Source organism: Mobula birostris, chromosome 32, assembly GCF_030028105.1.
Source record: "Mobula birostris isolate sMobBir1 chromosome 32, sMobBir1.hap1, whole genome shotgun sequence".
Classification (NCBI taxonomy): domain Eukaryota; kingdom Metazoa; phylum Chordata; class Chondrichthyes; order Myliobatiformes; family Myliobatidae; genus Mobula; species Mobula birostris.
In genome coordinates, this window is record NC_092401.1 from 30,833,642 (window position 1) to 30,850,999 (window position 17,358).

The window sequence follows — 17,358 nt, forward strand, 5'->3', positions numbered from 1 at the left end:
TTACTTGTCTATTTGTCCCTCCCTACTAATCTCCCCCCTGGTACTTATCCCTGCAAGTGACCAAAGTGGTACACCTGCCTATTTACCTCCTTTCTCATCTGTATTCAGGGCCCCAAACAGTCCTTCTGGTAGAATGCCTGTGTGTGACTTTGCTGAACATGGGGAAGCTGATGTACAGGCAACAATATCAGCTTGCCAGATCAGTGTTAGGGTCCAGTCCCACGGCATGCAATGTGAATGGTGACCCTTCACTGCACTCTGCCTTCACTACTATTGTGATGCGTCATCATCTTCCACCAGCTCTTTGGCTGGAACCATCCCCTTGACCTTACTGCTATAAATGACGCTATCAGGAGCTATGCATCAAATGGCTAAACTCCAGGCAGCATCATTCTCGGGATTTCAGGAACTCACAAGCCTCTCCACCATGACAAGGTGATGATCCTTGGAAAAGACACCTGCGATATTGTGACTGGAGATGGAGAAATGGGGAAAAACCAGTGTTAGGGGGTTAGAGGCTGAATGCTGAAAACTCCAAAGAACAAACATTAATATTCATGAAGGAAGTGCCCTCTGTGGGTTGTTTGCCTATGGATATGACAGATCCAGCAGAAGGCAAGGCAGTGAAGGAGAAGCCAATCCTAGCAGGTACTCCACAAATGGAAATGCTTTCTCAGATTTAGCCCTTTAACTAAAATATCATTAACTAACAGAAAATTTCAGTAGAAGTCAACAAGTGAGGCAGCTTCTGTGTAGAGAAGTACAATAAATGTTTCAGGTCTAAGATGTTTTATTGGTAATGAGGAAGGCAACATTTGTGTGACCTGCTAAATGTTTTGAGCATTTTCTGCTTTTTTGAGGATTAGATAGAGTGGACAGCCAGCATCGATCTTGCAGAGCAGCAATGGACATTCTTTTAAAGCCATTGGAAGTAAGTTTACTGGAGATGTCAGTGGTAGGCTTTTTACACAAGCGTAAGACTGGCAATTGGCTGCGATACCCTACCTGGTGAGATGGTCAAGGCTGAATCATTAGGGGCATTTAACAGACTCTTAGATAGGCACATGGATGAAGGAAAAAAAGAGAGTTATGGGCTGTGTAGGAGGGAAGGGTTAGACTGATCGTGGAGTAGGGGCCCATACGGTGATGCACTGTTCTATGTTCTATTTCAGGTGTCCAGAATCTGTAGTTTTTATTTATTTTCATTTTAGTAATTTGTTGTTGAACAATGTGCCAAAGGATAAAGGAGGGTTTAAGCATGTAACATTCAGCTGAGATGTCTTACAAGGTTGACTGCTCAGTGGCTCCTTATTCTCAAAGCCTTCTGCAAACAGTGATCTGTGTGATGAGTGTAAGTGGTGATAAATGTCAGTCTGTCAGTGAGTGGGTCTAATAGATCCAATGCAAGAAACAAACTTGACCATCTTAATCTTTTCTTTCCACAGAACATTGGTAAAGTAGTATCAAACTTCGGTCAAGAAGACAAATCAAAACAAGTTACTGAAGGGAATTTGAAGACAATGGAAAATTTAATACAGAAAGCATCACGCGACATTGCTAAGATAAAAGAAGCAAGGCTAAAAAATGAAAAGATAGGTAATCTCAGCAGGCTGTACCGGGGTTTGGTTTAGGAAGGGGTCTTGTATTATTATTTTGCTTTTTACAACCACACTTCTCCCAAATCAGTTTGAAAACAATAAAGGCAAAGCAAGCAGCAAAGACAGTGGTAATTCATCAACACAAGAGATTCTGCAGATGTTGGAAATTCAGAGTAACACACACAAAATGCTGGAGGAACTCAGCAGATTAGGCAACATCCATGGAGGGGAATAAACAGTCGACATATCAGGCCGAGATCCTTCATAAGGACTGGAAAGGAAGGGGGAAGAAACCAGAATAAGAAAGTGGGGGAAGAGGAAGGAGTACAATCTGCAGGTGACAGGTGATACAAGTAAGAGGGAAGAGTGGCAGAATGTCAGTTGTGAAAGCGCAGGGCATTCATGATCCACTCAGCAGCTCAGAGTCTTAACAAGTTCAATACTCCTGTGCAATATGGCACTGCTGGAACACTCCTGGTTCACTGAATGCTGACCAGTGCTGAATTTGGTAGTGGTGCAGGAGCCTGATGTCTCTCCAGCATTCAGAGTGTACAGATACTGTAGGCCCGAGGGCAGTATAAGTTTGAATGGTGACCTTGCAGCAGTGTGTAACATCTGTGTAGTGCTCGCCTTATCTCATGTGACTAGTGGCCACACACTGTATGAGGAAACCAAATTACATAGTACTACACTAGGTGCTCATAGGCCATCAGAAGCTTTAGATATTGGAAGGAGGCAGTGAATAGAAAACGCACACTTCTGGAAGTAAGTTTAGTTTATTAAAAAAAACAAGATATACAAAATATTTACATGAGTAAGATGAATTCCAAATTCCAACATTCTGCTTAGGTTCTAAATCTCAGATATCAACAAATACCAATTTCCTGGTTAGTTAGACTCAGTGATATTCATTAGAACTCCAATTTCTCTAACTAATTACATCTAGTGTTACTCCCTATTTAAAGGTTTACAGACTAACCTTTCCCTTTTTGTTTTCCTAGTTAGTTAGAAAACTAATTGAATTCCTATTCTTAAGTATTATGGTTAACTTTAGTTTTAGTCCAAGTCAGTATATCAGTATATGTGATTTAATAGAATTAATTCCCAGTTACACGGTAAAGATCTTGGACACTCATCTCTGCCGATATTATCGTGTTACAGCTGCTGCTTGTTATATCTGTAACTTCAATAGATCTTTTTTCACTATTGTCTTTCCTCCAGTGGTTTCACCCTGAGGTTTTCAAGTAAGGTAGAGATACTCACTACTAATTCCACTTCTAACAGTTTATATCTTTAATTTCTCATAGTTTGCTGTGTTTCTCTCACTTTCCCATGCTGCATCAGCCATGCCTTGTGCTCACATAGTTTTTCATTCCCCAAGTTCTTTTTTTTAAATTCAGTAAAGCTCAATTTTATCCCTCCACAGGTGAAGCTTTCTAACATTACATCTTTGGGTTTAATTAACCTGGGTTACACCCTCCCCCTTTGAATTTATTCAAGTCCCTTTGCATATTGCTACAGGTTGCACTATAATGGGTTTGGGGTGTTCAACATATGTGAAATCTGGAAGAAACTACAATGGTGACTGTTCATTCTTCGTACTCCTGCGAGTTGTGTACTTATGAACAGGGACAGGAGAAAGTTGTTCATTGTCTTCAAAAGGAAGAAATCCAATGGAGAGCAATAGATCTCTATACAATGTTCATGTGGGCCCGGACTGGTTCTCGGGGTATATCTTGTAGACAGGCAGATCTAGCTTGGCTCACCACTACATAAACTATTTCTTCCCATTTATTGGCAAGTTTGTTTTTACCTTGTAGGTGCACATTCCTTACTAGCACTTGGTCTCCTTTCAATTCTGAAGCTAACACGTTTGTCATACCTGGTCTTGTTTCGGTCTGCCATTTTCTATGAGTTCCCCATGGCTATCTTGAAGCTTTCCTCAAGATGAGATTTCATATTTTGTACATACTGAGAGTGTGATGTACCATGTTTGTCTTTCCAGGGTAGTCCAAAAGTTAGGTCAACTGGAAGTCTGGGTTGTTGTCCGAACATCCATTCATAAGGACTAAAACCAGTTGTCTTGTTCCTCGTACAATTATATGCATAAACTAGGGGTTTCACAAGTACTCGCCAGCAATTTTTATATTTCGTCTCCACGGTTCCCAACATATTTAAGAGGGTCCTGTTAAACATCTCAACAGGGTTTCCCCTGGGATGAAAATGGTGTAGTTCTGACTTTTTGAATTCTAGCTATCTCACACAATTCGTGAATCAAATGCGATTCAAAGTCAGGCCCCCTAATCGCTGTGTAGGTGTTCGGCATAACCATAATGCAAGGTGAAATGCTCCCATAGGCACTTTGCAACCGTCTTAGTTTTTTAGTTAGGTGTAGGAACAGCCAAAGCATATTTAATGAAATGATCAGTTATTACTAACACATCTTTTGTGTTACTTTGATTGGTTTCTGATGCATGAAAGTCGATGCAGACCAGCTGCAAGGATCAAGTATTCACAATATTCATTAACGGAACAGCTTTCTCAGGCAGGACTTAATTCTTACACATCAGCCACATGTTTTAATCTTGTGTTCCACATCAGCAGCCATCTTAGGGCAATAGGATCAGCTTCTGACTAAATCCAGTGTACGATCAATCCATGTGACCAAACTCATTGTGAAGAGTCTCAAGTACCTCACATTGAAACTTTTCAGGTAAAACAAGCTGGTTTGTTGTTTTATCTCTGGTTAATCTTTTCCTGTAGAGAATTCCATCTTTTAGCTCTGGACAATCCCATTCTCCGAGAAGGTAGGGTAGTCTGGGAATTGCGTTTCTCACTGAATTGGATGGTTTTTCTCCAGTTTCTATCTGCTTGTTGACTTCCCTTATATAAGGATCTGCTAACTGTGAGTCTGTAATCACAGCAGCAGAGAGATGAGAAATGACTGGTAATCCCTGACACTGATCTTGTGTGAAACTGTCAGGCATAACTCTTGAATGCATCATTAATGATGGAACATATGCAATGGCAACATTTGCAGCAGGTTTTGTTTGTTGGATGAGATGACTTTCACATACCGCTGGCAAAACGTCAGCACTAACTTCAACCATATCACCTGAGTTCACCAGATGATTTTCAGTAAACTTCAAGATGTGTTCCTGCTCTTTCTGAGACTTTGTTTCACCAAGCAAGGTCTTGGAGCTTTTGGGACATGCTTAGCCAACATCAGTCCCCATTTGTCCTGCAACAGGAATTGCTTCTAGTTTAAAATGAGGCTCAGAAGTACTATAACATGACTCCCACTCACTTTGTCTCTTTTCAAGCTGTCTTCTCTTTTCTGCTACTAATGCCGGATTGGGTTCATGGCAGCAAGATCTGGCTATATGCCCATCTTTGTCACATTTAAAACAATACCAAGGTTTTGGTTTGACATTTGGCTGTTTGTTAGTGGTTATAAGAAGACTCGTACGTCCAGATTTGGGAACAGCTTCTTTCCAACTGTGATAAGACTGCTGAACGGATCCTGACCCGGAACTGGGCCATACCCTCCAAATATCCGGACCTGCATCTCGGTTTTTTTGCACTACCTTACTTTCCATTTTTCTATTTTCTATTTATGATTTATAATTTAAATTTTTAATATTTACTATCGATTTGTAATCCAGGGAGCGGGAAGCGCAGAATCAAGTATCGCTATGATGATTGTACGTTGTAGTATCAATTGTTTGGTGGCAATAAAGTATAAAGTATGAAGTATAGACTCTTGTTTACCTTTCGTGTCAGCCTTCCCTTTTGGTGGCATATCATTTGCTGCCTTAGAGCTCGTTTTTACCTTCTGCTGTTTCATAGTTTGTAGAGTAGCTAGTTGACTTTGAAGCTCAGCAATTCATTTAGTCAGTTGACAAGTAACTGAAATTAGCTGTGCTATATCATCTTCTTGACAGGCACCTGCAGTCTAAGACTGTGTAATGGCATTGTTCCTACATGCTGCTTCACGGTTGAGGTTCTGGAAGCATGCTTGTCTTCCTTCGTGCATAGAAAGGTCAATAGTTCGATAAACAAAGGCGTGTTTTGTTTTTTTCTTCTGTTCCAGTTGCAGCTCTAACATTGGGGAGTGGTCCCAACATCCCCTACAAAACTGCTTTAATAAGAGATGCTTGTTAGCCTCAGATTCAGCAACTCTGCCTCGCTTTACAGGCAGTGTCAATGCTACCTGTAGCTGCTGTGGGACGGCAGAAGGTTTTTCACCCGTATTCTGTACCATGTTCATAAATTTGGTGAATGACTCATTACCGTCTTCCATGGTGGCAAAAGCTGAATCAAGGAGTTGTACGTAAATAGCAGGTGAAGCTCCAAGGCTTATTGATTTGATAATGTCAGAAGCTGGTGGAAGAATACTTTCACATATTTTCCATGTTCTATGGATCTTGACAGAGCAGTTCAACACTAGTACTCCTCATTAGGTGGACAAGGGGCTCTGCCAGAAAAAGCTTGGAACCTTACTGCCACCATGAGCCATCAAGTCATTACTGCACACAATGTGCTCTGATACAACTCTTCAAATATACTGGAAGGATAGATCACTGGGAGAGAGGGATGGCTTCACTGCAAATCCATTAGTTTGTATTACAGGGATTGAGTTATTCTGAACAGCAGCTAGAGCTGTTTCTGGCTGGTTAGTATCACAGGAGTCTGCTCTGAATTGAAGAGCTGTGGTCTTGTTACGTTCACCTTCAGCAGTTTGAACAGTGACTGTTTCCCTATTCTCGATAGTAAGGGTTTCACTGACTGGGTTAATACCTTTCTCAGGATTTTGTAATAATCTTTCCCACTGCGCTTCGCTAGGTTTTTCAACCTATGAAGGTAAGCTTGAGTGGTGTCTTTTCCAACTTTCTGAGTGTAAATGCTAGCTAAAGTAACTACATGGTAGCAAACCTTTTGGTCACCACTTGCCTGTTGAGTATACCGTAGAAAGGGTTGGAGATAGAAACATAGAAACACAGAAAACCTACAGCACAATACAGGCCCTTCAGCCCACAAAGCTGTGCCGAACATGTCCTTACCTTAGAAATTACATGGGTAACTCTCTGCGTAAAAAACTTACCCCTGACATCTCCTCTGTACCTACTTCCAAGCACCTTAAAACTGTGCCCTCTCATGCTAGCCATTTCAGCCCTGGGGAAAAGCCTCTGACTATCCACATAATCAACGCCTCTTGTACACCTCCATCAGGTCACCTCTCATCCTCTGTCGCTCTAAGAAGAAAAGGCTGAGTTCACTCAACCTATTCTCATAAGGCATGTTCCCCAATCCAGGCAACATCCTTGTAAATCTCCTCTGCACAGCTGCTTGCCTTACTATGGTTTTCACATCCTTCCTATAGTAAGGCAACCAGAACTGAGCACAGTACTCGAAGTGGGGTCTGACTACTGGGTACAGTTAGAGGAATAATTCTGGCAACTGAACCATATTCTTTTAGAAAGTCTAGTATTCCCTCATTCCCTCATCTTTTTCTGTTCCTGTTATAACCATATAACAATTACAGCACGGAAACAGGCGATCTCAGCCCTTCTAGTCTGTGCCAAATTCTTACTCTCACCTAGTTCCACTGACCTGCACTCAGCCCATAACCCTCCATTCCTTTTCTGTCCATATAGCTATCCAATTTAACTTTAAATGACAACATTGAACCTGCCTCAACCACTTCTGCTGGAAGCTCGTTCCACACAGCTACCACTCTCTGAGAAAAGAAGTTCCCCCTCATGTTACCCCTAAAATTATGCCCTTTAACTCTCAACTCATATCCTCTTGTTTGAATCTCCCCCACTCTCAATAGAAAAAGCCTATCTACATCAACTCTATCTATCCCCCTCATAATATTAAGTACCTCTATCAAGTCCCCCTTCAGCCTTCTATGTTTCAAAGAATAAAGACCCAACTTGTTCAACCTTTCTCTGCAACTTAGGAGATGAAACCTGGGTAATATTCTAGTAGATCTTCTCTGTACTCTCTCAATTTTGTTGACATCTTTCCTATAATTCGGTGACCAGAACTGTTCACAATACTCCAAATTTGGCCTTACCAATGCCTTGTACAATTTCAACATTACATTCCAACTCCTATACTCAATGCTCTGATTTATAAAGGCCAGCATACCAAAAGCATTCTTCATCACCCTATCCACATGAGATTCCACCTTCAGGGAACTATGCACCATTATTCCTAGATCCCTCTGTTCTGCTGCATTCTTCAATGCCCTACCATTTACCATCTATGTCCTATTTTAATTAGTCCTACCAAAATGTAGCACCTCACATTTATCAGCTTTAGAATCCATCTGCCATCTTTCAGCCCACTCTTCTAACTGGCCTAAATCTCTCTGCAGGCTTTGAAAACCTACTTCATTATCCACAACTCCGCTTATCTTAGTATCATCTGCATACTTACGAATCCAATTTACCACCTCATCATCTAGATCATTAATATATACGACAAACAACATTGGACCCAGTACAGATCCCTGAGGCACACCACTAGTCACCGACCTCCAATCTGACAAACAGTTATCCATCACTAATCTCTGGCGTCTCCCATCCAGCCACTGCTGAATCCATTTTACTACTTCAATATTAATACCTAACGATTGAACCTTCCTAACTAACCTTCTGTGTGGAACCTTGTCAAAGGCCTTACTGGAGTCTATCTAGACAACATCCACCGCTTTACCCTCAACAACTTTACTAGTAACCTCATCAAAAAATTCAATAAGATTTGTCAAACATGACTTTCCATGCACAAATCCATGTTGACTGTTCCTAATCAGACCCTGTCTATCCAGATAATTATATATACCATCTCTAAGAATACTTTCCATCAATTTACCCACCACTAACATCATACTCACAGGCCGATATTTGCTATGTTTACTCTTAGAACCCTTTTTAAACAATGGAACAACATGAGCAATATGCCGATCTTCCAGCACCATCCCCGTTTTTAATGACATTTGAAATATTTCTGTCAGAACCCCTGCTATTTCCACACTAACTTCCCTCAAGGTCCTAGGGAATATCCTGTCAGGACCCGAAGAGTTATCCACTTTTATATTCCTTAAAAGTGCCAGTACTTCCTCTTCTTTAATCATCATAGTTTCCATAACTACCCTACTTGTTTCCCTTACCTTACACATTTCAATATCCTTCTCCTTAGTGAACACCGAAAAAAAGTTGTTCAAAATCTCCCCCATCTCTTTTGGCTCTGCACAAAGCCATCCGCTCTGATTCTCTAAGGGACCAATTTTATCCCTCACTATCCTTTTGCTATTAATATAACTGTAGAAACCCTTTGGATTTATTTTCACCTTACTTGCCAAAGCTACCTCATATCTTCTTTCAGCTTTTCTAATTTCTTTCTTAAGATTCTTTTTACATTCTTTATATCCCTCGAGCACCTCATTTACTCCAAACTGCCTATATTTATTGTAGATCTCTCTCTTTTTCGGATCCAAGTTTGCAATATCCCTTGAAAACCATGGCTCTTTCAAACTTTTAACCTTTTCTTTCAACCTAACAGTAACATAAAGATTCTATACCCTCAAAATTTCACCTTTAAATGACCTCCAGTTCTCTATTACATCCTTCCCATAAAACAAATTGTCCCAATCCACTCCTTCTAAATCCTTTCACATCTCCTCAAAGTTAGCCTTTCTCCAATCAAAAATCTCAACCCTGGGTCCAGTCCTATCCTTCTCCATAATTATGTTTGTATATTGAAACTAATGGCATTGTGATCACTGGATCCGAAGTGCTCCCCAACACATACCTCTGTCACCTGACCTATCTTATTCCCTAACAGGAGATCCAACACTGCCCCTTCTCTAGTTGGTACCTCTGTGTATTGTTGCAAAAAACTATCTTGCGCACATTTTACAAACTCCAAACCATCCAGCCCTTTTACAAAATGGATTTCCCAGTCTATGTGTTGAAAATTAAAATCTCCCACCATCACAGCTTTGTGGTTACTACAAATTATCTGCTATCTCCTTACAAATTTGCTTCTCCAATTCTTGCTCCCCATTAGGTGGTCTATAATACACCACTATAAGCGTTACTACACCTTTCCCATTCCTCAATTCCACCCAAATAGCCTCCCCAGACGAGTCCTCTAATCTATCCTGCCAAACTACCATCCGGGTCTCTGGACTGCATCCACAGAATTGCCTATCTGACACCCTACTATCGAGTCCCCTATTACAACTGCCCTCCTCTTCCTTTCCCTACCCTTCTGAGCTATAGGGCCGGACTCTGTGCCGGAGGCACGGCCACTGTTGCTTCCCCCAGGTAAGCTGTACCTCCCAACTGTACTCAAACAGGAATACCTATTGTCAAGGGGCACAGCCACCGGGGTACTCTCTATTACCTGACACTTCCCCTCCCCCCTCCTAACCGTGACCCACTTGTCTGCCTCCCATGGCCCCGGTGTGATCACCTGCCTGTAACTCCCCTCTATCAACTCCTCACTCTCCCTGACCAGATGAAGATCGTCGAGCTGCAGCTGCAGTTCCCTAACGTGGTCCTTTAGGAGCTGCAGCTCAGCGCACCTGGCGCAGATGTGGACGCCTGAGAGGCTTGGAGACTCCAGGACCTCTCACATCCGACACCGCGAACAACAAGCTGCCCTCACACTCATACTTCCCCCTTTCCTCAAATAATAGGAAAAATTGAAAACCAAATCTACTTTGCCTCACCCGTTTCTGCCTAAGCCTGTTGAGCCAAGCCCTTAGGCCTTCAATCTGCTCCCGGTTCACTCCGCTGCCCGCAAAACGATGCTGCCCGCTGTATAAAGCTGTGTTCCTTTTAAATCTTCAGCTCTTCACTGCCCGACGTCACACATCTGCGCAGTTCCGCCTCTCTTAACTCCGATGATAAGAACAAAAAATCAAAATGGCTCCCACCGCACTCCCTCTCCGATTCTCAGACTTCCTTCTCTGAATTGACTACTGACTAAAGTTATGCCATTGACTAAAACAGCATTTGGGATTTTGACACCCTTTTCTTCTATAACTTCCATTTTCTTTCATTGTAGGTCTTAATTGAATAAGTGAGTTTGAACAATATGATTCTTTCAGTGTTCTGTATACTAATCAGTGTGTTATGGTTATCTAATACATTGTCTCCTGGCTGGCTGGGGAAGTTTTATGTAACTCCTGTGTAGTGATTGTCTTATCTCATGTGACAGGTCGCTGCATCCCCCTTATGATAAAAAACAAATTATATGATACTACACTAGGTGCTAGTAGACCATCAGAAGCTCTAGATATTGGAAGGAGGCAGTGAATAGAAAACATACGCTTCTGGGGGTCAGTTTTGTTTATATAAAAAAATCAAGATATACAAAATATTTACATGAGTAAGAACGATTCAAAATTCCAACATTCTGCTTCGGTTCCAAATCTCAGATATCAACCAAAACCAAATTCCTGTTTAGTTGGAATCAATGATATTCATTAGAATAACCACCGTTACTCCAATTTCTCTAATTAATTATACCTAGTGTTACTCCATATTTAAAGGTTTACAGACTAACCTTCCCCTTTTTGTTTTCCTAGTTAGTTTGAAAACTAATTGAATTCCTATTCTTAAGTATTATGGTTAACTTTAGCTTCAGTTCAAGTCAGTATATCTACAAATTGAAATTCAAAAGTTATGTATCTACTCACTGCTTAACTTCTTTTACAATTCTCCAACATCATAACTTTTAGACAAAGTAAATCTCATTCAGTAACTTATCAAAATCTTTCAAAAATAATCCGTTCTTGCAGAAAATCAAATTCAAATCCTTCGAATTAAAATATACATCCAAATGTATTAAATCGTCTATACCATGAACCATTTTGTTCCTGTGCTGGTTCTTCAGTTTGGGTGGCTTGCCATCTTGTTTCTTCATTCATTGGATGAAATAGTTAGACAAAAAAACTGACCAAATCCCTTGGTATGATTTAACAGAAGAAATTCCCGGTTACACAGTAGAGATCTTGGACACTCGTCTCTGCCGATATTGTCTTGTTACAGCTGCTGCTTGTTATAGCTGTAGCTTCAACAGATCTTTTGTCACTATCTTCTCTCCTCCAGGGGTTTCACCGTGAGGTTTTCAAGTAAGGTAGAGATACTCACTACCAATTCAACTTTTAACAGTTTATATCTTCAGTTTCTAATAGTTTGCTGCATTTCTCTCACTTTCCCACCCTGCATCAGCCACGCCTTGTTCTCGCATAGCTTTTCTTCCCCGAAGTTCGCTTTTTTAAAAATTCAGTAAACCTTGATTTCATCCTTCCAGGTGGAGCTTTCTAACATTACATCTTTGGGTTTAGTAAGGAAGAATAACTTAAAATGCATGTTACGGGTAAACCTACTGAAACACAGACAATTATTTTCAAAGTTTTTATGTTCTTAGCAGATATATTGAAAAAAATCTACAATTTACAATTTACAATCAAAAATTTACAATTTCTAAAATTTTGACCTGCTTCCTTGAGTTACTTTTAAATATTTCAAAATGACAAGAATGACAGGCTCCATTCTGAAATAATGGAGAAATGTGTGAAGTTATGGTACAGGAAGAGGCCACTGGCCCATCCTGCCTGGAGAGCCATAAAAAAACCCACATATCTATAGCCCTGTTTGCTGTGATCCTTTAATGTTGCATTAAATAATTAATGTCTGCAGTCAAGGTTTCTGCCTCCACCTCCTAGAGTCATTGAGTCATAGAGCACTACAGCACAGGAACAAGACATTCAGCCGATCTAGTCTGTGCCAAGTTGTTATTCTGCCTAGTCCCTTCAACCTACACCTGGACCATAGCCCTCCATGGATATCCCTCCTGTACAAACTTTTCTTAAATGTTGAAATCAAACCTGAATCTTCCAATTCCACTGGCAGCTTACTGCACACTTGCACTATCCTCTGAGTGAAGACACCCTTCCTCAGGTTCCCTTCATACATTTCATTAATCACTGTGCGAGTCTCAGGCACACAGTTGTGCAGGTAAATTCAAAAGTAGCATGCACAAATACAAACACGAGGAAATCTGCAGAAGCTGGAGTTTCAAGCAACTTTTATGTGTGTCGCACAAATACAAGGCATTTTTAATAGATCCATTAAGGTAAATAAGGTGATTCTCATGAAGGTGCATGTATTACCTTGACTTCATTTCAGCCTTAGTCCAAACATAGACAAAAGAGCAGGCCTCCAGAGGTGAAATGTCTGCCTTATAAAATTGTTCTCTACATCACAGCAGCACTTGATCAAATGTGGCACTAAGGAGCCCTGGTTAGGTGTCAGTGGGAATCAAGGAATCCTGCCTTCCCCCTTACCGGTTTGAGTTATACAGCAACACACGGCAATGGAAGGTAGTTGTAATGTTTGGAGTTCAATCATCTCTGCCAACAACAACTTCACAGGAGTTCCTCAGGATAGTGTCCTAGTCCAACCACCCTCAGCTGCTTCATTGGTAATACAATCAGAAGTAGGGATGTTGGCTTACTTCAACAATGTTCAGCAATGTTTGTGACTCCTCAGGTAATAGGCATCCAAATGGAATGAGACCTGGACAATGTCCAGGCTGGGCTGATAGGTGACGAATTATATTCATAGCACATGACAATACCCAACAACAGAAAATCTACCTCTTATCCCATAAGATGACAAAGGCATTACCATCACTGAATCCCCTCCATCAATTTCCTGGAGGTTACCATTGACTGGAACCTGAACTTGTGCAGCCATGTATACGATGTGCATGTCAGGGGCTAAGAATCCCATGGTCAGTAACTCACTTCCAAACTCCCCAATACCTGTCCACTACCTACAAGTTTATGTCAGGAGTGTGATGGAACAGTCCCCACTTGACAGGGTGAGGGCAGTTCAATTGACACCACAAAGGACACAGCAAACCACTTGACAAGTTCCCCAGCCACAGCTGTTCACTCACTCCATCACCAATGCACAGTAGCAGCAGTCTATATCATCTATAGAATGCACTGCAGCAACTCACCAAGACTCCTTAAACAGCACCTTCCAAACCCACCACCTCTACTTGCTGAAATGATAAGGGCAGCAAAAGCACAGGGAACACCAGTTCCTTAGAAATGGCTACAAACCACACTGACTTGGAAATATATCACCATTCCTTCACCGCTGCTGGGTCAATACCTTAAAACCTCCTCCTTACCACATTGAGAGTACACCCCACACTTCAAGGACCACAGCAGCTCAAGAGAGAAGCTCACCACCATTTTCTTGAGGGTAACAGAGCATTTAAGTTCTGGATAAACCTGTAAAGACCACATTCCTTGCAGTAGTATTTTTTAAATCAGAAAATTTGTGGTATGTGATTCCACAGGTAATTGTCAAGGCAATTAGACGCTTCCAAAAAAAAACATGATAATAGAATAAGAGCGGAGGCTAGAACAATGAGGCAGAGGTTGAGATGAAGGATATGGTGGAGGATGAAATTCATATAAAGTACCTTCAGTGTCTGAGTTGAAGGACACTTCCTTCCACTACAGCTCTGCAAGATCTGAACTAGCTAATGAGCCAGACTCTAACTACAGTCCTGATGTAGAATTTTGATCCAAAACATTGACAGTTTCTTTCCCCCCACAGATGGCACTCAACCCGATGATTTCCTCCAGCAGGTTGTTTCTTGCTTCAAACTCTGCCAAGATGGCCTAGGAATGATCTGGCAGGGCTGCTGGATGATTTCTTATTGTGTCTTTACCATTCACATCATGCAGTGTCATGTAGCATCAGTTTTTCTCTAGTTATTTCAAGGTTGGAGACATCCTCAGAATTATTTGTAGCTTCAAGAATCCTGTACTTACCTATCTACACCTGCTTCCAGGTCCCCCAGCAGGACAGGGAGACTACTTACACTCCTGGAATGCTCTTTCTAAAGTGGCAGAGACACAAATAATGTTATCATTAGGATTAGATCAGCTTGGTAGGCACAAAAATATGATTGGAGGAAATATGGTAGAAAATGAGAATAGGATCCTTTTCTGCAGATAGTAAATGAAAGGGGGTTTGTATCAAATAGTCTCTTGCATTATGGACCAGCCATTTAGAATATGAAGGATCTCATAGCAAGGGGAATAAATTGTGTAATTTTATATACCAGAGAAGGTTTAGTACAATTGCACTCTGTACAGAAGCAGATGAAATTTACGACCACTGATTAAGTTAGTGCATTTAAGGATAGACTGCAACAGAGGAATTGATATTGTTGATGGGATAAATTTTATAGCCTAGCTGCAACTCTTTCATCCCACCCTATTGTGTGCAGTTTTGGTCTATTGTATGCAGTTTTGGTCTCCAGGGTTAAGGAAGGACATCCTGGCTGTGGAGGACGTGTGGCGTAGGTTCACTAGGTTAATTCCTGGGATGTCCGGACTGTCTTACACAGAGAGGTTAGAGAGACTGGGCTTGTACATGCTGGAATTAAGGAGATTGAGGGGGGATCTGATTGAGACATGTAAGATTATTAAGGGATTGGACAAGATAGAGGTAGGAAATATGTTCCAGATGCTGGGAGATTCCAGTACCAGAGGGCATGGTTTAAGAATAAGGGGTAGGTCATCAAGGACAGAGTTGAGGAGGAACTTCTTCTCTCAGAGAATTGTGGAGGTGTGGAACGCTCTGCCTCAGGAGGCAGTGGAGGCCAATTCTCTGGATGCTTTCAAGAAGGAGCTATATAGGTATCTTATGGATAGGGGAATCAAGGGCTATGGGGATAAGGCAGGAACCGGGTATTGATAGTAGATGATCAGCCATGATCTCAGAATGGCGGTGCAGGCTCGAAGGGCCGAATGGTCTACTTCTGCACCTATTGTCTATTGTCTATTGTATTGTGTATTATTGAGCACAAACTCCACTAACTCTATCTGAATTCCCTTTTCAGAAGTTGTTATTCAAGCTTTTCCCATTAACGAGTTACCAAATTCAACGGCAAAATTATCAGCGGAATCTGCGAGCATTGAGCTATTGTGGGAAGCCATTAAAGGCGAGAGCCCATCTGGTAATATTGAATTCTCTTCTACAGGTTGAATGTCTGTTCGTAAAGCTTCTGTCCTCAGTAAAGGGCAATTCCCTTCTACTTGGCCACTCCCTATTAGAATGTTCCCATTTGAAGACCATTTGAGAAAGTCACTAATAAATTTGTGATTAAATTGTGATTTGTGAAGAAACTCCATCTTGTAATGAGGTGCACACTCCACACATGTAGCTCAGAAGTATTTAAAGTAAATTAGTTGGTCATACGAGGGAGAAAAGACTAAAGGAATATAGGTTAAATAGGGTATGCAAGATCTTCCTTGAGGTAATTATTCTGGAATACATCTGTAAAATCAGATGTTGTTTTTGAATTTTAGCTTCTATATCAGGTTAGTTAAATGGATTCCCTGAGGAAATTCATGGACTACATAAAGAGAGATGGTCCCAGAGCCCATGTTACTGTCAGAGGGATACATTTTATCCACTTGTTCCCTGCCATATATTCCTGTACTTTTATGTGGTCTATCGAATAGGATATACAGAACCATAATTCCAAAATAGCAGTTGTGAAGCTACATCAGTGTCTATGTCAGTTTTTACCTTAATGCTTGTGAAAAATATATGCTGTTAATTAGAGGCAAAATTTATTTCATTATATCCCAGGGACAGTTCCTAACTGAATTAATTGAGAGAAATGGTGGTAAAGTGAAATGATCCAAACATGGATTGAGTTGTCCTATAAACCTTGATAAGGTCCCTAGTTAAGTTCTCTTTTATTTCAGTGCGGTCATCCGTTTTTTTGGGCCTGTCCATTTCCCTCCACCTTCATCAATTCTTCTCCCTCTAGGAAGTCTCTTAAATTCCATGACAATGTCCTTGCTTGTTGCCTCATTCTACAAAGTAGTCACCTTCAGGCCGCAAAGCTGACCACCACCTACCATCCTATCCTTCATACTGTATACTTAATTCTTGTCTTGTGTCTACCTGAGATTTGACACTTTCTCCACAGACAGCAGGGACTAGTGGGCCTCATTCGGGTATATAGTGACTATATCTGGAAAAAAAGTTGGCTGCTTGAAGATTATCAGCGCAGTCGAGCTACAAACACTGCCGCACATCAGTTGGAGGGGGGCAGGGGTGCGAATTATCTGGAAACATTTCCAGGAGGCAATTACATCCTCAGATTAGCTGGCTCTGAAGTGCAAATGATTGAATTATGGTGTGACTACAGGTGAGACAGGTAGGACAGGTAGAGGGTTCCAGAGGATAGTTTCAGGGAAGACTCAGCCCTGTTCCTTGCTTACAGGTACAAAGTTCTTACTCCCTGTGTTGCCAAGACTTGGGGCTGCAAGATAGATATGCAAGTTGTCCATAGCCCTATGGCACAGGAAGCCATTCAAGGGAGAGCAGGAAAGAGAAACATAATAGTCATAATGGATAATATTGTTAGGAGAACAGACACTGTTCTCTAAAGCTAGAGTTCTAAAGGCATGTTGCCTTCTTGGTGTCAAAGTTGAGAGCATTAAATTTGCAGGGAATAGTGAGGCTGGCCATGTACAAGGAGGTGGATTTGTTGGGTTAGCATTATAGTTGGTACAGACTTGATAGACCAAAGAGCTTGTTCCTGAAGCAAAGACTTTTTGCTATGTTCTTTATTTCTTCTGGGCTGGAGAAGGAGTGGATCCAGATGTCATGGTCTATGAAGGCACTCA

General features: G+C 41.3%; 1 protein-coding gene across 1 annotated transcript in view; it reads left to right on the forward strand.

Annotated features, from left to right (window-relative positions):
* Positions 1–15,700, forward strand: part of LOC140191089 (uncharacterized) — a 48,564-nt gene extending 32,864 nt beyond the window's left edge. Inside the window, exons 7-8 of the mRNA XM_072248165.1 lie at positions 1,446–1,596; positions 15,555–15,700. Of these exons, the coding sequence (XP_072104266.1) occupies positions 1,446–1,596; positions 15,555–15,700 (297 nt within the window). The remainder of the gene's footprint in view (positions 1–1,445; positions 1,597–15,554) is intronic.
* Positions 15,701–17,358: the final 1,658 nt, after the last annotated feature.